This window comes from Ambystoma mexicanum, chromosome 8, assembly GCF_040938575.1.
Source record: "Ambystoma mexicanum isolate Mex_15411 chromosome 8, UKY_AmexF1_1, whole genome shotgun sequence".
NCBI classification, from domain to species: domain Eukaryota; kingdom Metazoa; phylum Chordata; class Amphibia; order Caudata; family Ambystomatidae; genus Ambystoma; species Ambystoma mexicanum.
In genome coordinates this window covers 739,102,057-739,125,721 of record NC_090929.1, presented here as the reverse complement: position 1 = coordinate 739,125,721, position 23,665 = coordinate 739,102,057, and the positions used below count along the sequence as shown (strand labels likewise).

General features: G+C 47.2%; 1 protein-coding gene across 1 annotated transcript in view; it reads left to right on the top strand.

The window, feature by feature from the left end:
• Positions 1 to 23,665, top strand: part of ALOX5 (arachidonate 5-lipoxygenase) — an 846,300-nt gene that overhangs the window by 284,845 nt on the left and 537,790 nt on the right. Inside the window, exon 6 of the mRNA XM_069610558.1 lies at positions 4,162 to 4,334. Within this exon, the coding sequence (XP_069466659.1) occupies positions 4,162 to 4,334 (173 nt within the window). The remainder of the gene's footprint in view (positions 1 to 4,161; positions 4,335 to 23,665) is intronic.

The window sequence follows — 23,665 nt, the reverse complement described above, 5'->3', positions numbered from 1 at the left end:
CTTTTGTCTTTCAGATGCCGGAATGCAGTGTGAAGACCTCCAGAGCGCACGAAGAGTAGGTAAGCCTTTGTCTTTCCGATGCCGGAATGCAGCGCGAGGCGTTGGTGACAGCCGATGGACTAGGTAAGTGAAGAGCTGTCACTGAAGACCGTAATGCTAATCTGTTCTTTCTTGTCTTTATAGGTGTTGCTGAAGACTGGATTCAGGATGGTAAGCCTTTTTCCTTAGGCCCAGGATCAGATGCAGAAGACACGATGAGCGTTCTGCTGCAGAGGATGCAGAATAACGCAAAGCAAGATTCATCCATCGGGTGTGGTTTAAATAGCCTCCTGTAGTGCTTAGATGTCTCCTACCACAGCCACGCCTAGGTAAGAAAAGAGTTCCTGCTTTCCAGAAGAGTTCCAGTGTTCTGAATCAAGGGAGTGGCTCCTGCCCCACCCAACAGGAAAAGTAGTTCCAATCAGAAGAGGATCAGAGGCTCAACTGGCAGGCAAGTAAGCAGCATGGTCTGCTGCAGGTAAGTCCACCCAAGCATTATGAGCCCGGCGCTTCCAGCGCTGGGACTGGGCATATTTATGAGCCTGGTGCCACTGGCGCCAGGACTGGGTCCAAAAGGTCCCAATTGGGACTGGTTGGCACTCGGAACCTGGGTTATGGATCTGCTTCCAAGGGAGTTGGGAAAACCCTGACCTTTTGGAAGCAGAGATCATGACATTGGTGTGCCATTCTGATCTCCTAAGAAGAAAGAGTAGATGGTGCTGAATTTTCCGATGGAGTGTGGCTTGGGTGGGTCAGGGAGATGGCCAAAGCAATGCTTGATGGCTTTGAAGAGTTCTGGTTTCTCTGTTTGCAAGAATAGACTGCAAAGCCACCTCTCCCCAATCCTCAGGGTTTCCAATCACAACACTTTCAGCTACCCATCAGTATCCTGCAGGAACCGATTAAATAGAGTTGGGGCCAGAACTCAGCCCTACCTGACTCTTATAAAAATGCTGAAATCATGTGTGACCAGGGCCTCCATCCCAAATCAGGATTTTCCTGGATTTGTTTGCTGTTCAACGGAGTGAACGGTGATTCTATGCCGAGCATGATGGAGATATGCAATAGCATGGCAGCCATTGTTGCACCCTTGTTTTCAACAGACTGCTACTGTTATTTCCTATTCCAATTTGTTACAATGACTGTGTTTGTAATGATGTACATTTTATGGATGTTTTATTGTATTGTGCTTTTATAATTCAATGTATTTTGTAATTTCTACAGTCCCTTTTTTATGCTGTATGCTGCAAGCTATCTTTTATGGAGCTTTTTGCTTCGAAATAAAGATCAATTATATTGCAGAAAACATGGGCATATTCCACTAAACCAAGCTGGTATGTGGGGCTCAAAATATGAATCATTGTAAACTGTCATGAGGATATCCCGCGTGGTGCAGGTATCCCTTTCAGGAACCATGGTACAGAGTGTCCGTTGCCAGTTCTTGTTTTGCACATTTTCCATTGCATGTCCCACATTAAGAATGAGGCTACATGTTTCAAAATAGACTTACTACAATGCAGTGGTGACCCAGTACAAACATTTCTGTTGTCATGGACGACTACATCAGGATGAGATAGCCCCATTTAAGGGGGCAGGGAACTAAATCAGAAGATGGACACCCCTTAAACGGGTAGACTGTATTCGAATAGACCCTCTGGCGTGCATAGAAAGGCTCCACGTCATCATGGATGATCACTTGAAGATAGATGCTCTCTAGCAGTGTTTGTCCTTCACCTTGGGAGGAGTCTGTGCTGGAATCAGCAGCCTCCTCGAAAGGGGGGAATAGACATATCTGGGTAAGGTGGGGCTGCTTACAAGAATAGCCCCTTTATAAGCAGATCCCCTCCAGATTGACAGTGTAGATCCTGTAATAGAACAAAGCCTTTGTGGGTAAAGAGGGAGATTCTGTATCGGAAAAGGCCCTGTCTCTGTGTGTCATTTGGGGACAAGGGGAGGAGGGCAGGCAGTATAGATGCTTGAAGAAAAGGGGTAGACTTTGCATCACAATAAGCAGAGGCGTTGCTAGGGGGGGCTAAGGGGGCTATAGCCCCTGGTCTTTCGGTTGTAGCCCCGGATAGAATCTCAGGTGCTTCAGCCAAAAAGCTGGCTAGCCTCCAGTCCTGACACCTCTGACATCAGCGTAGCCCCGGATCTTTTCCAGACCTAGCAACACCCCTGACAATAAGCATGATAGAGTACGAGATATAGTTGGTGAGAATTTACCTCCTGGCCTTGTTCAGAAATACTGTATCAGAATAGACCATCCCTAGGTAGGGATAATATATGTCCTGTGGTAACCTTGCTAATGGACTGGATGTATTTCATGACACAACACAGAATATATTTACAACATGAGCCAGACTACAGAACCATTGCACTAGTGCAATTGTGCACAGTATTAGCAGGAAGACACAATGTGCCCCAGTGCAAAAAACACTGGGTCACATTAGAAAACATTTGCACCATGGCAAGTACAATTTTGAATTGGTCTTAGTATTAGGGGAAAGAAATGCTGTGTTACGAAGAATGTATACTTTGAATACACTTTTACACTAGGGCAAAGTTTGCTCTGGTGCTATTACCATTCTGTATTAGCACTGAAACTTAACCCTGGTGCAAAACATGCATTGAAAGAAAAGGTTTGTGCCCAAGGGCAAACGTTGACCTACTGCTAATACCATGCAAGAGTGCACTTGCACCGGTGCAGAGTTTCTGTAATCTGTCCCCTGGAAGTCATCGTTGATCTATCTCTTCTGAGGCAATCAGAATGCTCATACTGCAGGCTCTGCTATTGACTGATAGCCAAACATTCTGATTTGAGAAGCAGATGGGGAAAGAGCAGAGAGCATTTGTCTACATTCAGATAATAATTATACAGTTTCCAAGGAGCATTTCTTTCAACAAGATACTGCGAGCATCTTTTTTCACTGCATCTTCAAAGTGACAAGCAACATCAAATGTAACACCAAAATGACAGTTAAAATGTTCACTTTGATGTAGAGACAATGTTTGCTCTCCAATGTATGGCTCCTCCCTAACACCTAGCCCACAGATCATCTGCTCCTCACCCTACCAGAGACTGGGTGATTTGCTCCTCACTGGTTCCTCGCCTGATTGCTTGTGGATACATTGCTACCAAACTGCCCACCCTCGACCTCCCTTGTTAGTTCTCTGCTCACTTGTCTGTCTGCTTCCCGCACCTTGTTCTTTCCCCTATGATTGTAAAGTGATTTGTTGCTCCCTGAAGCTAGTCCTGCGCTTGATGAATACCCTAAGAATAATAATAATAATATTAAATAATACATGACAGCCTCACGCTAACACCATCTCATTTCAACCAATCTTACAATTAAAATGCTTACCTTATAAAAACAACATCCTTGTTATATAAATATTACAAAATTAAAACCACATTTGACTTTCTTAAAGGTATTTTCCATTTTTATTAATCACTATTAAATTAGCATTTGTGTACTTCTCACCACAATTCCACTGCCTATATTGCTACTACGGCGACGTGCTAAAGGTTTTGTACACCTAGTGAGGGTCATTATTATAAATGACTGGTCCCCAATTTATGGGCCGAGGCAAAGGTGGCTGGTCATTATCTGGAGATAATAACCCTTCACTGGATCAATAAGACTATATATAGTATCACAGAGAATGCAGTTCTGCTGCACCACATTTGCACACGCACACATGGAAAGAATCCCAGGGTGTTTACATCCATACATGTAATATCATCAGACTAAGGCTGCTTTATGGGATCAAAATGCATTAAAGTTATTTAGGTCATGTTGAGGCTACTGGTAGCATTGTTAGCTGGATGGGCAGTGCAGTATTTAGGTATGCCTTCAGAAAGTGCATCATGATGTTAGTTGAGCAGCATGCAGTCTCCATTTGTGGTGATGCTTTCCCTTCTTATAGTTCCCTGAAACAGCAATCACATCTTTTTTAAAACATTTTTATTGCATTTGGTTTATTCAAACCTTTAAAAAAAATAAAAAAGAAAAGAACAAGAAAATACAATTTAAGAAGAATGGGTTTGTTAAAAAGAACTTGATAAAACTAGACAGTGTATAACTAAACCTCTTTTCATCGAAATGTCATTTCTCGCAACAGAATATGTAATGCAGCACTGGCAGGAGGACTTCATGTTTGGATACCAGTTCCTGAACGGGTGCAATCCGGTGCTGATCAGCAGGTGCAACGCAATACCTCCCAACCTTCCCGTCACGTCAGAGATGGTGGAATGCAGCCTGGAGCGGGGCCTGACACTAGAGGAGGAGATACAGGTACACTAGAAGGCTGTCCAACCTGAGATCAGAAAGGTCTTGCTCAAATCTGTCGCTTGTGTGTTTATAATTCATAGCTTTGATTATGGATGATATGATATGATATTTTATTTATATCGCGCTCATACACAAGTGTTTCAGAGCGCGACCAAGCAAAGGGAGGGGAAACGGGGAGAATTAAAATGCGATCTTACTACACCCAGTGACATTCAGAATGTGCAAGGTCACGGAAAAGGGAAAAAGGGGGAAGTGCATGGAGGGGGAGAAGTGGAAAGTGCAGACAGAGGAGAGAACAGAATAAATGATAAGTGGGATAAATAAATAAGTAAATGCAGACAAAAAGGTAGTGCAGCCACACAACGTGGCAAGTGCATGAATAGTCAGATAGGGAATATCTGATAAGTGCAGAGGAAGAGTGGGGGACTGTATGGATACAGATCCCAGTGCCAGGGGTGGCCCGGAGGCAGTGCGGGAGGGAGGCAGGGTGGCAAGGTACCTGGGCCCAAAGGACAGAGGGTGGCCAGGTGTACAGTGCAGAGAGAGAGAAACAGATCAGCAGGGGAGAAGAGGGGCAAAGGCAGAATCCAAGAGGAAGGTCTTGAGGTGCTTCTGGAACCGGAGATGGTTCTCCGCAAGTTTCAGGGTAGCCGGGAAGTTGGGAAGTTGTTCCAAAGGGAGGCCCGAGTCGAAGACAGAGATCTGCCCCCAGCTAGTTTCTTTGAAAAACGCCCGACCATTAGGGAATTAGACGTAGAGGAGTGAAGGGCACGAGAAGGGAGGTATTTACGGAGGGATAGTTGAAGGTATTTCGGTCCCAGGCCCCAGAAAGCCTTGTGGACAATGCATAGGGTTTTAAATGTAATCCTTGCTTGCACTGGGAGCCAATGAAGGGATTTCGGAGCTGGAGAGATACTATCCCAGGGCTTGAGGCTGAGGACAAGTCTCGCAGTCCTGTTCTGGATTAGTTGTAAAGGGCGGAGGGTGGAGGCAGGTAGATTTAGAAAGAGGCTGTTACAATAGTCCAACCTGGAGAGACCCAGAGCTTGGGAGACTTTGAGCTTCTGGGGGAAGGAGAGGACTTTTTAGAAACTTCAGAGAAGTGTGCAGAGAAGGAAAGTGTAGAGTCAAAGATGACCCTCAGGTTTTTAGCCTCACAAGTAGGGGTAGGAGGAGGGCCAAGGAAAGCCGGCCAGAGAGTGAGGGGAAAGGATGGTGAAGGTGTCCCAATGAGGAGGATCTCAGTTTTGTTGGCATTTAGACAAAGATCGTTGGCAGCACACCAATTTTGGATGGCGGATAGGCAATCAGAGATGAGGGAAGGCCAGGAGGTGGCTGAAGGCAGCCTGAAAATGAGTTGGGTGTCATCAGCATAGCACTGGAAGTTTGAGAAGAAAATGGAAATGCAGTAGGCGAGAGTTGCCAGGTATTGGTTGAAAAGCCAGGGCGAGAGGTTAGAACCCAGGGCAAAACCACAGGTAGAGAGGGAGATAGCGGATAGGAAGGACCCAAGTGTTACCTGGGAGGGTCCATCAGAAAGGAAAGAGGTCAGCCAGGCCAGAGCCTGATGGATGATACCCAGGTTGTCAGAGACGATTGAGCAGGATGGTATGGTTGACCGTGTTGAAAGCAGAGGAGAGATCAAGAAGGATGAGGACGGAGGGAATGTTAGAGTCAAGGTTAGAGAGCAGGTCTTCACGGATGTTCAGGAGAGCAGTTTCCGTGCTTCTGGCAGCCCTGAATCCAGATTGTAGGTCATGGAGAGAACCAACAGAGTCAGAGAGAAGGGAAACTATGTGGATTAATTCCAGCAAGGAGTGCAGCAAAGGCACGGCCCGACTCGGGCACAAATTAAAAAGCGTCCCAGTGTCACAAATGGCAATTAAGCATTTACTTTTTTGGGTAAATAGTGTTGTAAATTGTGCAATTTATTTAAAGAATATTTGTTTAGTAACACTGGGTAAAACTGCTAGCAGCATGGGGAGTACCAAACTGGCACACTTTGACAAGAAATAATGGTCCAATGTGACCATAAAACTGGCCTATGCCTGCACTTCGGGCAATGTCCTTGGTCCTCAATTTATCGGCCTTGGAAAGATGAGTTGACCCTGCCGCAATTCGAACCTGCCACAGCATGCTGTACACAGATATCAGGAGAAAGCACTTAGCTCCCTGTGCTATCTGACCAGCTAGAACAGGGCAGTTCCAGGCCAGCCTGTTCCGAAGGACAAAGAGACAAACAGTCTGAGTGAAGTTCGAGTTGTCTATAATGTCACTCGGAATTCAGAGGTTGGAAACAAACACCCCCTTGTTGAAAGCTAAAACTTCTTACTTCTATGGTGTATGGGGCCCAGACCCAATGCGGGACGAGGGGTGTCGAGGGGATGCACGAGGCAAATTCCGCCAACATTAAAAATACCTTGCAGAGAAAATGGTGTATCCCCCAATAAAGATGTCACAGCAGCTGACTGCAAACCACACAATCATGTGCCCTGACGTCACAGTAAGAGGATACAGCATTCTGAAAGACCAGTAGCTGTTTATGGCTTTCTATGGAAGTCATTACACAACTAGCTAGTGTCAATGCAATGATATTCCAATACGTAAGGTTGTTGCATTATTTCCATCATGCATGGAATGTGTGCACTGATGTAAACTGATGGACAGTCGAACATTTAAAATGATTAAGATGCACACATCTTAAAGTGATGCGTGTTCAGAATACAGAGTATTTAAACACATGTATTTATAAAGAAATGTCCATGACGCATATTAAGTGCTTTCTACTATTATTGAAAAGCAAAAACCGCAAATGAAGTATAAAATGTGATAGTAATACTGTACATGGAAGCAACAGTTTGTACGTATTACATAGCTTGTTTTATTGGCCTTATCAGCCAACACACCAATATATTTTTGCAGTATTTTGGGCTCAATCCAAGCTTCCGAGGTTCGGACCCTCTGCGGCAAAGCCCTCGCATGACAAGGCCGTGATGTTGAACGACTCATGTTCGCAGGAGACGCTGTGCGATGACACATAGCACGTTTCCTATGTCCACGCTTCTGAGCCTATAAAATCTGAGGTTCGGACCCTCTGCGGCAAAGCCCCTGCAGGACAAGGCCACAGTGTTGAACGACGCAGGTTCGCAGGAGACGCTGCCCGATAACACGTAGCACGTTTCCTATTTCCACGCTTCTGAGCCTATAAAATCTGAGGTTCGGACCCTCTGCGGCAAAGCCCCTGCAGGACAAGGCCACAGTGTTGAACGACGCAGGTTCGCAGGAGACGCTGCCCGATAACACGTAGCACGTTTCCTATTTCCACGCTTCTGAGCCTATAAAATCTGAGGTTCGGACCCTCTGCGGCAAAGCCCCTGCAGGACAAGGCCACAGTGTTGAACGACGCAGGTTTGCAGGAGACGCTGCCCGGCGACACCTAGCATGCTTGCTACGTCCACGCTTCCGTCCCTATAAAATCCAAGGTTTGGACCCTCTGCGGGAAAGCCCTCACAGGACAAGGTGGCAGTGTTGAATGACGCAGGCTCGCACAAGACGCTGCCCGATGACATGTAGCACGTTTGCTACATCCACGCTTCCGAGCCTATAAAATCTGAGGTTCAGTCCCTCTGCGTCAAAGCCCTTGCAGGACAAGATCGTGATGTTGAACGACACAGGTGTTTGACGGTGAAGGGGGTCTGCGGTGCAGACACTGAGTGCGGACGACTTCACCCTCATGTCTACGGCCGCCAGGTAAGAAGTTGTGGGGCGTCGCTTGCTCTGTGCTTCTTAGCCCTCTGACTGTGCCCTCTGACTGTGCCTTCTCCCCTGAGCCCTGCTTCCCTCTACCTCTGTAACCAGCCCTCTGCCCTTGGATGGGGGTGCCCTCTCCCCTGTGTTTCCTATCTATGTGGTCCCCACCCACCTCTACCCGAATTCACCTTTCGCCCCTTCCATCCTTGTCTCCCCCCAGTGACTTCTCCCTGCGTATGCCTCTGCATTCCCTGATCGCGTGCGCTCCACGTCGTTTCGATAATTGCCTGTTTGCGCTGCGTGTCCTCAGCCCACGTGGTCCCTCGCAATCTTGATTGCGCATGCTTTCATGCCACTTCCATCCTTGGCTATGCTCATGCCTGTGGGCCCTTAGCTTGCGTGGTCCCATGCAATCCTTAATTGAGTGTCTTTCCGTGCCCCTCCATCCTTGGCTATGCTCACGCCTGCGCGTCCCCAGCCCTTGTGGTCCCTCGCAATCTTTGATCGCGTGCACTTCCGCACCCCTCCATCCTTGGCTTCGCTCGCGCCTCTGCGTCATCAGCCTGTGTGGTCTCTCGCTATCCTTGATAGCGTGTCTTTCCGTACCCCTCCATCATTGGCTATGATATGACATGATATGATATTTTATTTGTATCGCGCTCGTACATAAGTGTTCGTACACAAGTGCTCCTACCCCTCCATCCTTGGCTACGCACGCACCTGCGCATCCTCAGCCTGCATGGTCCCTCGCAATCCTTGATCGCGTGTGTCTTTCTGCGCCCCTCCATCCTTGGATGCACTTACACCTGCGCATCCTTAGCACGTGTGGTTCCTCGCAACCCTTGATCATGTGGCTCTGCGCCCATCACATCCGTGGCTTCACCTGCACCTTCGCAGCCTTCGCCCATGTGGTCCCCTTGCAATCCGTGATAGCGTGTGCTTCAAGCCCCCTCGATCCTCGGCTTACTAGCACCCATGCACCTATTCGCGTCCTTGCTCCCCTGCAGTCCCCCTCCCTCCACTCGCCCTTTCCTCGCACCCAGACCTTGTTACTACGCTGTGTTGCTCTGTGTCTCTTCTTCTAGGCCCCCCTTGCTTATGTCACTGTTGCTTTATCTGTTTTCCTTGGCTACTGCTATTTGTACTGCCTATCTCCATTTGTTTCTTCATTCTTCTCCGTAGGTTCCCTTGGATTACTGTTCATTATCTAGTCCTCGCTCTGCGTGGTTGTTCCCTGTTGTGTCCTTTTCTTAATCATCCACCTCTATATCCGCCGTCATCATGTGAGACCAGACACGGGTATTAACCAAACAAGTTCTAATATGGGTGCTACTACCCTCATTGACAGAATAATAATGATCTGTGAGGTAGCTACCCCAGTCAGCCTCAGTGACACAGCAGACTTCATGGGTCGCCACGTTAGCTTGGAAAACTCCAAGCACATGCCAACATTTTTTCGAGTCATGAGTTGTAACCCAGGAGTGGATTAGCTGCCATCTGGCAGATGTGTAGCTTGCTTTATGTCCCTTCAGCCATGCCCGGAATTGCTTTTTTTTAAATAATTTTGGCTTGTTCTAGGTAAGCTGAAGGTTGGTTCAACATGCCACGCTTAATATGTCTCTATGTGGCCCTCACATCTCTTTTCTTGGCTGTGATTATTGCATCATAAGTGGCGCCAGGTTTGGCTATGACAATACGCTTGGCCAGTTGTTTAAGCCCCTGGGGACAATACAAATCCATTATCTATCCCAAAACCCAGTGGCAACTCTCTAGGACAGATTCAATTGGCCGGTCACCCCTTTTCAGCGACTGGTTAAAGCAAGCAATATTATGGGTAGACCAAAGTAGTGTGTTGCCTGACAAATTGACCTGCGGATTGACCCGGAGATGGTCAATACATTTGGTATTAATTTTATTGCACACCATTTTCAACATGGTGTGGTCGCTCATGCTGACAAGTTGTGTGCACAGATGGGGCGCTAGAGTTCTAATAGTCTCATTTGCAAAAATGAAATCAATCTTACTACGACTGATTCCATTTGACCAAGTAAAGCTTTATGAGGAGGGTCCCACCAACAATGGAGTCAAATCAAAAACAGACATGAGTTCACACCCTTCGATTGCACATTTCGTTATAACTGGGCGCCTTTGGGCCATGGCTAAGGACATGGACTCAGCTACACAATCAACATGGAAGTCTCCGGTAATAATGATACCCCCACCCCTTTGCTTGCCCCAGCCACGCATACAAGTTGTCATAAACATTATTCATGAGATTAGTGAGAGGAGTCATATAATGTAGCCACCAATGTGCCCCCATTACTGGCCAACAAATCAGGTATCGTAACAGCCAAAAAATGCTCCTCCTCCTTAATGGCTAGAAAGGGAGTGGCAGAGTATGCAGATCTGACCCCAATGTAAAGCCCCCCGTTGGGGCGACTCAATAGAGGAGGAGGGGAGAGACGAAAGAACACAGATTAGCCATCTAAGGAGAAGGTGGAGGTGAGCCATGTTTCCTGGAGACAAAAAATGTATGCGGACAGTAATTCCTTTACTCCCAAGGGATTTGTAAGGAATGAGCAATGGCCCTGTGAGTTCCAGGAGAGTAAGGTGAATGGTGTAAACTCATTCACCGGCAATCAGGCCAAAGTGAGCACATGTGACCAGTCGCCACTCATTCTACCCTTACGGTACGTGGGCCCTTGGCCAGTCCCCTTAACCTACAGCACAGCAAAGCAAGGGCCATAAGGTCAACTATGTGACCCACGGTCTGAAGAGGCCTATAGCGCTACTGGAAGGAAGGAAAAGATGTCAAAGCCTGCATCACGTAATAGATTAGCGTTTACGCACAAACATTCAGCAATCAAGGTGGAAGCAAATGTTGTCAGTACCCAGTTAGTAGAACTGTGATAATATGGGAGTTCAAGGCTCACAATGTCTTCAGAGGTGAGGCCGTAATGGTCTGGAGTGAGCTGTAACAACAGAAGTAACCAACACTCAATTTCCTAGCGGGTTCCAAGGATGTTCTCCCTTCGATGGAGGGCCTGTTCCCTGCCTCCACACAAGATTGCCATGCTGTCCAAAGTGGGTTAGCTCTACCCATGGCTTGTCCCTCCCGATTGTGTTTAAACAGTGGGGATTCCTGCCTGGGGGCCCTGGTATTGTAGCCACTGTGATGCCTCTCTGTAGTGTGGAGATCCACAGCGACAGGAGCATTAGGGGCCCTGGTGTTATCAAGAGGACGTCTATTGGCAGCCATGGAGTCAGGAGTGGGTGGCCTTTTATTCACAGGTCCATGCATTGTCACTTGGCGAGTAGTTCTATCAGGGTGAGTATTTACTGCCAGATATTTGCCTGAGGAAAATGAGGCCACATAGGGATTCAAGGAATTATGCATTGGAGGCTCAACAGCTGCCGTATCCAAAGTCACCCCATGGATAGGGGGGGACCTCCGCCAGACTTCATCCTGCGCCTCTTTTTTTTTCTCGGGGGTGTACTGAGGAGTGACTGCTCAACATCAATGGCCTCCAGTGCTTGCATTTGTGATAGCACAGTTACTGTCAAGGAGGATCCCTGCAGCACCACCGGTTTAGAGGACACTTTCTTATGTGGCACAGAAGTTGGAGGAGGACTTAGATTTCCAGACCTAGATGTCCCTGCCTTATCCAGGCCGCTCTTTCTCTCCTGTGATTTATTATAAGATGAATCACTGATGAGAGAAGGCATGGTTCTGTCCATCTGAGGTTCTCCTTGCACTAAGGCAAAGATCTGACCCATCATTAGTTTGACTGAAGAGTTATCCTCGGCCAGATTGGGACAAAGTAAAAATAGAGCCCAAATAGGAGCCTGAGGTTACAAGAGCCTCCCGAGCAGGGCTTTGGGGATTGACCTCTTGGACGACTTCAGAGTCCCCTCCCTTCTATGTCTGAATAGTATGAGAATTCCGGAGAAACAAATTGTTCCAGGTTGGGGGTTCCAGAGAGACTGGAGATCGCAGAATTCATTAGACTGCAGTCATTTGGAGTTAAAGAAGTTCATTTCAGATTTAAACAATGCTTCAAGAGTGATTGGTTGTTGAAAATCGGGTAGGAGCCTTGTAAGAGCTTGACCGGGTGGACATCACACCGCTGTTGCACAGAGTTCGCACCCCGCTCAGTACATTTCGTGACCTTAGGAAGCATTGTTCGGAAAAAATTAGCATTTTCTTTTGTGCTGAAGACATGTTTTTTTCCTCCAGATTCTATTTTGGTAATAGTTTGCTTGGCTGCTTTTATATTATTGAGTGCGCTAGGGCCGCGTTTTGCCCTGCGAGGGGCGGGTTTAGGGGGATTGGCTTTTCCCATAATTAATCACCCCGCACCCCTGATAATCGGCGAGGCCCTGGCTCCAACAACCCTCAGATGTGTCCCGTCAATGGGAAGTGAGTAAATGGGGGGGAGAAGAGGGGAAGCAAGCGGAGAGCCGCTCTTACATGAAATCACACAAGACCAAAAAGAATAAAAGTCTCACCAGCCTCTTTCCCTATGAAGGGATAAACAGTCTGCTGGGATCCTCCTGTGGCCCTCCAAATTGCGCCACAACCACCAATAACTGAAAACAACTGCAGGGATTCTGCAGTAACTCCACTGCGCTCAGCGCAAGTCCGGAGTCTTTGTATGCTGCTCCTCCTCTCAGAACAATAACCAGCAAGGAAAGACTCGTCGCACTGCACAGCCTCCTCCACAAACAACTGCAGTCACTCTGCAGTACAAAGTACTTTTAAAGAATGATAGGTTTTGAACTGTCACTCCACTGCAAGCAAAGCCCCGGACCTGGCTTCCAGAAAGTTCCTGAGGTCTTTATGGGATGGGTCTAGTGGTGTATGAAGCAGTACTCTCATTAGCCTGAGGTTGAGAGTTGATCTGCATAACTCAGCCCTTGCCAATTCTTCTCGACCTAGACTGCAGTACCTTGTCTGGTTAATGGAGGACAGTATGCAGATATTGCTCATCAGATCACATTTGCAAGTCTCTGCCACTAGACATGGAAAACTATTATTACCCGATAACTATTGATCCAGACAAAACAGCATAAGGGGGTACAATTTTGAGATGCATGGAAGCTGATGAACCACCCTAATAAGAGCCATCTCCAGTTATTTAAACTTTCTGCAAGGGTACTTCCAATTTCCTGGCTGGGATTGCGTCAGTACTCGCCAAGCAGTACAAAGGGCAAGGTATTATCACCTGGGTCTATCCGTAATCATGGAACAGCACAAATCATGGGATATGACTAACACAAGCTCCATTAGCGCAGTCAGGGTGTTGCTTTGCACCTATCATGCCTTCGTCGGTAGTGGCAGCTGCCGGAGAAGTATACCTTGAGCTGACCTTGCCTGTGAAACCTTATGATTAAAAGGTATGTCATCTGTTCAGTGATTTACCTAAAAAATCATTGTCAACTTCTTGCTCCTTCCTAAAGTTACCCTGTTTGCAAAGTACAGCTAATAAAAAACACACATAAAGAAGGAAAATAAAGCATTTGAATCCCTCCCAACAAATGTAATGAAACGTTCAACAAGAAGTAATTAATTCGTTCTAATATGAGTAATTATTAATGCCCTGTGTTTTAGGATGAAAACAAAAATGTGAGCAGACCAGAGAATGCATCCAGATTCGCCCAGTACCCAAAGATATGTCCCTCATTACATGTTTCCAGGAAAAACACGGGTAATTCCTGCCGGTAGTACAGTTTCCGACAGGCCGACCGCTGGAAATACCGCCACATTATAGGTCCATGGGCGTGTGTGAATCCCCTGCCAGAAAGGGTAGTACAGGTGCGCTGGAATTACCAGCATTGACATATAACTGCCAGTGTTTCCAGCAGAAATGTGCTGGAAGCACTGATACCGGCCCCCAAACTGCCAGAATCACTGGTGCGGGTACTTCTGGCAAGGGCATTTCCAGCACTGGAATTACTGGCAGCGGAAAAACATAATCGCAGGAATGGGATGCTCGCTGGTGGCCATTTTAAAATCCCAATCCACTTTAAGTACCCACTTCTTGCTGCCATCCACCCCATCTGTCACTGCAGACATGCCAGGAAGTGGGAAATCTAGAGTCCTGCATGTTCACAAGCTGAGGTTTACAGAGCTGACTGCCCTTGTGGACAATGTGGTCGTCAGTGCAGAGGCCCTCTTCAGGGCTGGTAATTGCAGGACCTGCCAGAGGAGGAAGACAATCATCTGGCAGCAGGTGGCCAACAAGGTTACAGCTGTGGGGGCTGTCCCACGCATGCCACAGGACTGCCACAAGCACTGGGACGACTTGTGGCTGAGGGTCTGGAACATCCTGGCCGCCACAGAAGGGAATCTGCTGTCACAGAAGGAGGGATGGTGGCATTCCCTGCCCTAATTCACTCAGAGGGAGGAGATGTGCAGATCCATCCTGCACAAATAGGGCATTGAGGGAGTTGGGGCAGCAGAGGCAGGGCAGGTGCCAGCGGGAATGCCGCACCACAACCTCCTGCATGGCAAGCACTGCCACCTCCTGCAGCACAAGCACGACCCCCTCCTGCTGTGACAGCTGCGCAACTAGCACCGCCACCACCTACTGCTCTGACAGATGTGCAGCCAGCACCACCACCACCTCCTGCTCCGACAGCTGCGCAAACAGCATCGCAAGCTGCCGGCAACACCACATCTGTGGTTAGTGTCCCTGCTATCCCTCTTGTGCCCTACACAACACCATTGCCACACCAGCCACCACCCTATTGTGCCAGGTACAGCGAAGACGACAAAGAGTATGAGATGGAGGAGGAGTTAAAGGAAGAGCATGACCACACTCCCCACCCAACCCCGTCGTTCAGCCCGGCAAGAATGCAAAGCCCGCCTCCACCACCCATGACCAACTTCCGGGACATGAATGTGTGGCTCCGTGCAATGGAGTACCATCATTGGGCGATGACAGCACTTGCCCAGCAGCAGCTCAATGATCTGTGGATGCTGTGGAAGTGTATGCAGGCCAGCAGCTGCAGAAGCACACAGGCACAAGGCCGTGCCACTGCTTCCCTGCTCATGCTGGCACAACGGGTCCACGAGGGGAATGAGGGGATCTCTGCCATGGTGAAGTCCCTCTCACACACCCTGTAAGTCTCCCTAGAGCACTTGGGGCCCAGAGGTCTGACCCGCCATCCTAAATCACTAACCCTGGGAAGTCACAGCAAGGCAGGCCAATGTGTCGCTCCCAGCGGATTTCCTCCACACCTGGGCCAGATAAGAGCCCTATAACAAAGAGGCAGCAAAGATTGCTCTTGGCGTGACACTATGGTTCACTTAGGGACTCTGGGGTGTTTGGGGAAGGGGTGTTTGGGGACAGGGCATGTGGGGAGGATGAGAGGGTGTGTGGGGATGCAGAGGTGTGGGCTGGGGGAGAGGGGTGTGGGGACAGGGGGTGTGGGAGCAGGGTGTGTGTGTGTGGGGATGGGGGTGTAGGGAGGGGAGGGGTTTGTGGGGATGGGTGGGGTGGGGAAGGGGTGGAGGGTGTGTGGGGAGTGTGAGAGGTGTGTATCGGGATGGGGGTGCGTGGGAAGGGGGAGAGAGCACAGGATGTTTGATTTTGCCTTTAATATTTCAATACATAGTTTTCACTTGAAGCAATGAGCGGACATTCCTTATTTTGGTGCAAGTATTTATTGTGCATGGGCATCATATGCAGTAAGGTGCAAGAAATGCAAAGTGAAAGAGGTACTCAGAAGAAGTTATCAATGAGCTCTTGATAGGCCATGGGCCCATCCCTAGCCTCCTGCACACGTGAATGGCCCGGCTGGCGCTGCATCATCATCATTATCATCCTCTGGCGGAGGAATGTCCAGATATGGGGGCAGGGCTATGTTGCATCTGACACAGATATTATGCAACATTGCACAGGCCAGGACTATCTGCCCCACCTTCTCTGGCCTGTACATGAGCGCACCCCAGACTGGTTTAGGCATGTGAAACGTGCCTTCAAGAGCTGGAAGGTCCTCTTGATGGTTACCTGTAACAAACTCATGGTGGCAACTGTAAAGACAGACACAAGTGATCACAGTTCAAGGGTGTTTATTAAAATGTATAGATAGGATGGAAAAATGCCTCATCTAAACCTAAATGTAAGATGGGAGAAAGCTTCGACCATCAAACAATAATGAAGCAGTCCTCGTGGCGTCTTGTCAAATAAATGGCCTATACTAAGAAAAACCTATTGCCAATCCTTACGCTAAATACAAAAGAAGTGTGGGATAATGTTCTTAAGAAAGAAGGAAGTGCTCACAAATAATAAGTAAGGATGCAGTAGTTGGGGTCTCCCTTCCCCACGTTTTAAGCACAGGAGAATGTAAGATTCTGGACCACAGCACACGCTCAAGCTTTCCCAGCACAAGCTAACAGTTCCGCTCTCAGCAATCAGGGCCTTCAGTGTTTAAGTCTCTTTTCTATAAAAAGTCTCTTGCCTCTGAGGATCTGATGGGTTACAAAATAATAAACAAAAGTTATTTTCTGTACACACGTTCGGTGATACCTTTTCACCCCTGGATCCCCCTCTTACGGGGTCAGACCCTTCTCACATGTTAGCTTCTCTTCGATGGGCTTAGTAGGGTTTTCAATGCAATTATGTCTGTCACATTCACAAATCTTAATGTCTTTTTAAACAGTTCTCTGTGGCCATCCCTCGGCCGGGTTCATTCTTGTCAACACACTGTATATTGGGACTTTAGACTTCGCCCCTTGTTTATCGGCACCCCTGCTTCTGGTTCACTCTTGCCAACTTTGTCATCAGTTTTACGAGGCGGGATTCACTTCCCGTAGCTTCACAATCAACTGTCGGTCAAAGACTTTCTACTGTACAGAGGATTTTACTGGACCCCTGTATGACCACTTTGACCCCCTTTTGCGCCTTTCCCAAGGCCTTCTGGTAATGGTAGTTTTAAAAATGGTGTAATCACCCAGAGTTCCCTCAGGGAGCACCCACGTGGTGCCGGACTCCTCTGTTGCTGGTTTTTCACCTTTTTGTATCAATAGTTCCTTATACCTTCTCAGTTCAATTAGCTGTTTGCTACTTTTCGTTCAACACAGTTCGGTTTCTTATCGTCTCTCCCCTCAACTCACCGGCTGTGATGAACCGCTTGGCTTTTCTTCTCTTGGAATCAAGGTTGGTACCACAGAGACAAGTGTCTCTTTTCTGGCTTGGTTATCAGTCGAGGAAGGTCCTGTGTACCGTTGACATCTGCTGCAACACACACTGGCTATTGTTCAGAAAGTGCAAAGTAATTTCTCTCTTTGTCACCCTCTCGGTTTGCGCCATCATTCTCCTCCTCTTGAATTGCCGTGCTGAGTTAACTCTCTCGACATTCAGTCTGCCTTGTTCGTATTGTGCTCTCATGCTCCACCTTTTATCCATGTGGCAAAGGGAAAGGGCCGTCAGGTGTGTGTGATTCCGGTCACTTGCCTGACTTTGCCTGACCCTTGTGTTGGGAGGGTGTTTGGGTGATTGGGTGTTAGTCCATCGTCCTTCATGATATGCGTAAGTGTTTGCATCAGAAAGGGGGTGGGGGTAGAGTGTTTGTGTATCCTATGTGGTAGGTTGGGAAAAGGTGCCAAAAGAAGGGGGATACTGCGTCTCACCCGTTGGTGTCCCTCTTCCACTCCCCGAGGACCCCCCATCCAGGTGATCCTCCCTCACTGGTCCACACCCAGGAACTGGATCCAGTAGCGATGGCCGTGTCCTGGCCACCTTGATGACAGATCCCCGGGGACTCTTCAGGGAGACACCTTCAGGTTTCTCATATACCACTCCTCCATGCGATGTAGCCACATTTGTTTCACAGGGGAATCGGGAAAGAAAATCTGCATTTCCCTGATCTTTTCCTTTTCTGTGTTCCATAATGAAACAATAGGGTTGTAGGTCTAGAAACCATTGCATGACCCGAGGATTGGAGTCTTTGCGTTGGCTAATCCATACTAGAGCAGAGTGATATATGACGATTTACATCCTAAGAAGTAGTAACTAAAATGGATTATGGCCCATTTGATGGCCAGGGCCTCTAGCTCTAACACAGAGGACCTCATCAAGAGTTTGGCAGTATCCCAGTGGCATTACTGCCGGGATACCGCCAGGGCTAATAGCGTTACTGCCAAACCGCCGAGCGCTATTAGCGCAAGATCACAGGTTTGGCGGAACGGTAATTCCCCATCCCCCATTGGACCCAATGGGGAATTATCAGTGTGATTATTGTCGGCGGTATTAACTTGCAGTAATTGCGGTGAAAATTAGCAAATTCCCGGCACATTTACCCCCAGCTCAGGTGCTGCCACACCAGTGTTTTGGCGTACCCTTAAATGTGGCGCTAATAGCATTACTGCTGCATTTAAGGGTTACCGCCAAACTCGTGATGAGGACGAGAATATATTTTTCCCTGAGGAAATAGTTTACGACTGGTGAATAATATGGGATGTTCCAATCCATCGCAAACCTGGGGTAGGACTACTACTAACCCTGTAATGGAGGCATCTGTTTGCAAGATGAATTCTTTATAAAAGTTGACTACCTTTACGATCGGGTTCTGGCACAGAGTGGGTTTCAGCGTGTTGTACCATATCGCATCCTCATCATTCCAATGAAGTTTCTAGGGTTCAGCATTCTTAAACTTATCTGTTAGCTGCAGTGTTTTATCTGAAAAGTTAGGGGTAAACCTACAGTAATATCCTATTAACCTGAAAAAGCTCTAAGATCTCTTTTGGTCTTGGGAGTTGGTGAATCTAACACAGCTGTCACCTTCTCATGTTAGGGTTGTACATTCCCATTCCCTACGAAGAAACCTGGGTATTTTACAGCTGATTGGGCCAATCTGCACTTAGCTTGGTTTGCAGTGAGTCCAGCATCTCTGAGGACTTTCATGATGGTATAAAGATCTAAGAGATGGTCATCCCAGGTCTTATCATAAATTATGATATTGTCAATGTAATGTCAGGACTAGGGCTCACCTGAGGTTTGGTTGACGGTTTCCCAGAGGGACTTGGTCAGTACTTTTGCCTAAAACGGGAGTCCTGCAGAAAGGGACGATCCTCCCAGGATGCCACACCATCCGGCAAGGTGCAACGGAGGGGGTAGTGCCTGGAGCTGACCTCCAAAAAGAGGGAAAAACCACAAACAGGGGAAAAACCTCTATAAGCTGTTGTTGGAAGGCTGATGTGGAAGTCTCAAGTAGCAGCAAGGGTGGAATGGATCCCAGGAGGGAGGCTGCAGAGATATGGAAATCCAAGGTAGCAGCAACGATGCAGAGGCATCCAGAAAAGGAAACAGGGTAGCGTAGGAACGGAGGACAGGGAAGGCAGAAAGTTAGGGGAAAGAAGGCTAAAGGCACACAAGAGGAAGCACAGAGAAGGAATAAGGAACGCTGAGCTAGGGTGACTAACCTTAGCGTTGAGGCGTAAAGTCTCCTGCCTCAGTACTTCTTTTATGAGGTTTCATGCTTCCAAATTCGGACATAGAACAATGACACAGTGTTCCACGGATCGTGGACACAAAGAACAAATTAACAAGGGGGGTCGTGGGAGTCCCTCTGCCAGACATTAGTCCTGGTTACGAGAGCCTTACCCAGATTCTTTAGCTCACTATCTTTCACAGAGGAGAAATATCCAAAACATATCAGTCTTTGTCCTGCCCTAGGGCCAGCACCGAAATGCTAGGCAATTTTCCTCTGAACAAGAGTACCAACAGCAACCCCAGACATGTGTTTAGGTCTGGTTGGACCTCATCAGCAGGGTGGAGCTGTGCCTCTCTAAGAATGTGAGCAAGGGGTCCTTGTCTGGATCCCCCTAGTAACTTAGGGTGACCTAAAGTTACTCAAATTATGCAAATTAACAAGAGAGGTCTTGGGAGTCTCTCTGCCAGACATTAGTCCTGGTTACGAGAGCCTTACCCAGATACTTTAGCTCACTATCTTTCACAGAGGAGAAATATCCAAAAAATATCAGTCTTTGTCCTGCCCTTCAGCAGTCCAACACCGAAATGCTAGGCAATTTTCCTCTGAACAAAAGTACCAACAGCAACCCCAGACATGTGTTTCGGTCTGGTTGGACTCATCAGTAGGGTGGAGCTGTGCCTCACTAAGAATAATGAGCAATGGGTCCACGTCTGGATTGCTCTAGTAATGTAGGGTGACCTAAAGTTACTTAAATTATGCAAATTAACAAGGGGGTTCCTGTGAGTCCCTCTGCCAGACATTAGTCCTGGTTATGAGAGCCTTACCCAGATTCTTTAGCTCATTCTTGTCTTCAAATCTTGAACATAATCATATTCATCTGGGGATGTCCATTCTGTCTCCCATACCAAGGATGCCATTCGACCCTGGAACTGACCTCTTATATGACAGAATGCAAAGCGATTCAAGCAATGAGCTGTCTGAACATCTATTTCAATAGCTATGAATATCTTAAACTTTCCCATAGCATATGGTAGGTGTGCATATACATAGCAATCCTCCTCAGAAGTTCTTTTTCCACCTCTTTCATGTGCTGATGCCACATGTTGTTACCCAAATGTGCTGTACGGTCTAAATAATCATTTAATTCATAACATTCTCCCTTGTGCTTCTCTTAGGTCTCTTTCTTGCCAAATGATTTTGCCTATACTGACCATAAAGTAAATAAAAAATGGGCCTCCCTCCAAAGGGAAGCCTAGGGCCACTTGTCACCGACAAAGTTTGCATTTGCTTTATCGTGTGCGACTTTGATGTTTTCAAGATTGCCTCAGCTCTTTAAGGTGTAATTTTCTTTCCTTCATGCGAAATTAACTGTCCTATGTACACCTCTTCTGGGCTGTACTGCAATTTCTCTTTGTCCACCTTATACCCTTTGTCTGCTAAAATAATCATTAGCTGAATCAAGTCTCTTCTGCACTCTTCTCCTGTTGTGTTACAGACCAAAATATCATCTACGTATTGCAGCACAACACTGGGGTAATCAATATTGCTTAGGTTCATCTACAGGACCCTATTGAAAATTGATGGAGACTCACAGTACCCCTGGGGCAAACATGTACTTTGCAGCTTAGTCTGACGGAACGTAAATGATGTAAGATCTTGGGAATCTTTATGCAACGGGATTGAGAAAAATGCATTTTTCAAGTCAATAACCGTAGAATATTGTGCTTCTGGGGGAATGCTGCATAAAATCGTCACAGGATTTGGAGCTAGAGGAAACTCTGCCTCTACAATCTGGTTAATCGGTCTAATTTCCTGAATTAAATGCCATGACCTACCCTTTGATTTTTTGATCGGATAAACCGTGGTATTACACGGTGACTCTGACGTCACTAAGATATATTGTTCCATCATGGCCGATATAGTCTTGAAAATACCCTTGTCTGCCTCTCGAGACATGAGATACTGCCTTAGTCGAGGTAAAATTGCTCCAGGTTTCAGCTTAATTTTAACTTCTCCCACCCCATTCAACAGGCCTACGTCATAAGGGCCTGTAGTACATAAAGAGTTTGGTACTTTCTCCATGTCCTCATCAAAAAATGTGCGATGCTGCCACACTATCAACATCTACTGTTGAACCTCTTGTCTTTCTGTTCTGATCCAATATGTAATGCTCATCCCAAACACTACCTCGTCATCTGACGGGTCGTCTCTAAACATATCCTTGTCAGTGACGTCAGTCAATCTATATCGCTCTCCAATAGCAATCATGGTTCTCCATGGCCTACCTTTATGCCAACCTTCGAGCATAGCCAATTCCCCTTGCAATATGGCTGCCTGTAATTCCAAGGGAAAAACATGTCCCCCCTCTTCATCCATAGGTATCTGTGGCCTGAATATAAATTCATCAGGTATTCTCATAATTTTGCCCACTACACCGGGTAACCACGTTAACAAAATGCGTTCCCCATAATGAAAAACTTTGGGCTCTAACGGCGTTCCCTGCTGAGCTATTTGTCCAGTAAATTCCATGATAAATCCACCCACATTTAAATAATGCATTCTTGTAATTGAAAACACTATGCCTTAATCAGTGAAGGAAATCATCCTATTTAAACTCGTCATTAAATCTCGGCCCAGTATATTAACTGCTGTCTGCCTTGAATACAACAACGGGACAGACACATCCTACTCTCCTATAGACACTGGCGATTTCTCAGTAAAAGGAACTCTACGTGTAGCTCCAGAGAATTCTTGAGCATTCATTGCATTTCCTAATAACGAAAATGTTCTTTCTCGTATACATGAGCGAGTTGCCTCAGTGTCTACTAAAAAAGAAAAGGATTTGCCTCCTATGGTGATGTCAACCCTTGGTTCCTCTTGAGGATTTGGGGTCACCGACAGTACTGAACACATCAAGTCACCCTGTGAGCTGTCCTATTGTGGGTACATACTTATTCCTGTATCTGTAAAAGGATTCCTTCCCACAACAGTGACACCCCCTACTCTAGGAGTCAGCAGCTGTCCTGTATTTGCACTCTGCTGTATCTGCATGGGTGACTGTCCTTGCAGTGGATTCAATGAGCTTGCTGTGGTTGCAAAGCCTGTTGTGCTTGTGGTTCTTGTGCCTGATATACTGTCTGATCTTTGTCAAATCCGTCCCTACGTTGTGGGCTATATGCTGGAGGATAAGCTGTCCCACCTCTTGAGAATTGCACATTCTGCACATACTCTTGGCTTCCACATGTTCGTGCAATGTTTACTGTCATTCCACATGTCCAACACACATGAGGGGGTCTTCTAATTTGCCCTCCCTCTATGTCTTGATTATCATTCTGCATATTCTGAAAACCACCTTGGTTGTTCTGAAAGTTTCCCTGATTATTCTGAAAGCCTCCTCTTCCGCAGAAGCCTACCCTGCCTCTCGGCATAAATCCATTCCCTCCCTTGATCCAACTGCCGTTGGTTATTCACCTGCGGCATACCCGCTGCCTGCTGTTATCCTGCCCCTTCTCCACTAGTCAGCATTGCCCCTTCTATAGCATATTTTGACAGCTTTTTCTGCACTAATGTGGCTTCCTCGAGCTTCCTAGCATCTTCGCTCTTTTGATTTTTCTCTTGCAACAGTCGGCAATGTTGCACAATGGTCAGCTGTATTTCTGGCCAGGGCTTTGCCTCCTTGCCAACCAGCTCCTTGAGCTGTCTCTGCACCTGGTCTGGCAATCCCTGACACAAAATATGATAGGATACATGTATCGTTTTTCCCCACGGCTCTCGTGTTTCCAAAGACCACTGTTCCTGAAAATTCTGAATGTAAGCAAGTGGATCTTCGTCTTCCTGCATCTTACGTGCCATAGTTGCGACCATATCTGATGTATCAGGATATTGTACTTTCCAGACTGCCACTCTGCAATTATTAAATGGCGCCCCATCATGTGCTGTGTTCTGTTCTGTGACACTTGGTTACCCTGCTCTCATCCAAATGTCATCAGCCCTCTCCCCAAGGATAGCTGCTAGAAGACCCTTGATGTCCCCTATAGCTAACGTGTTTCCTCCTGTCATTTTCTCTAATTCATAGATCCATTTCCCAGCGCCCAACGTTAAACTCAGGAGCTTACACCTTAGATTGTCTTTATCCATCTGGGGCC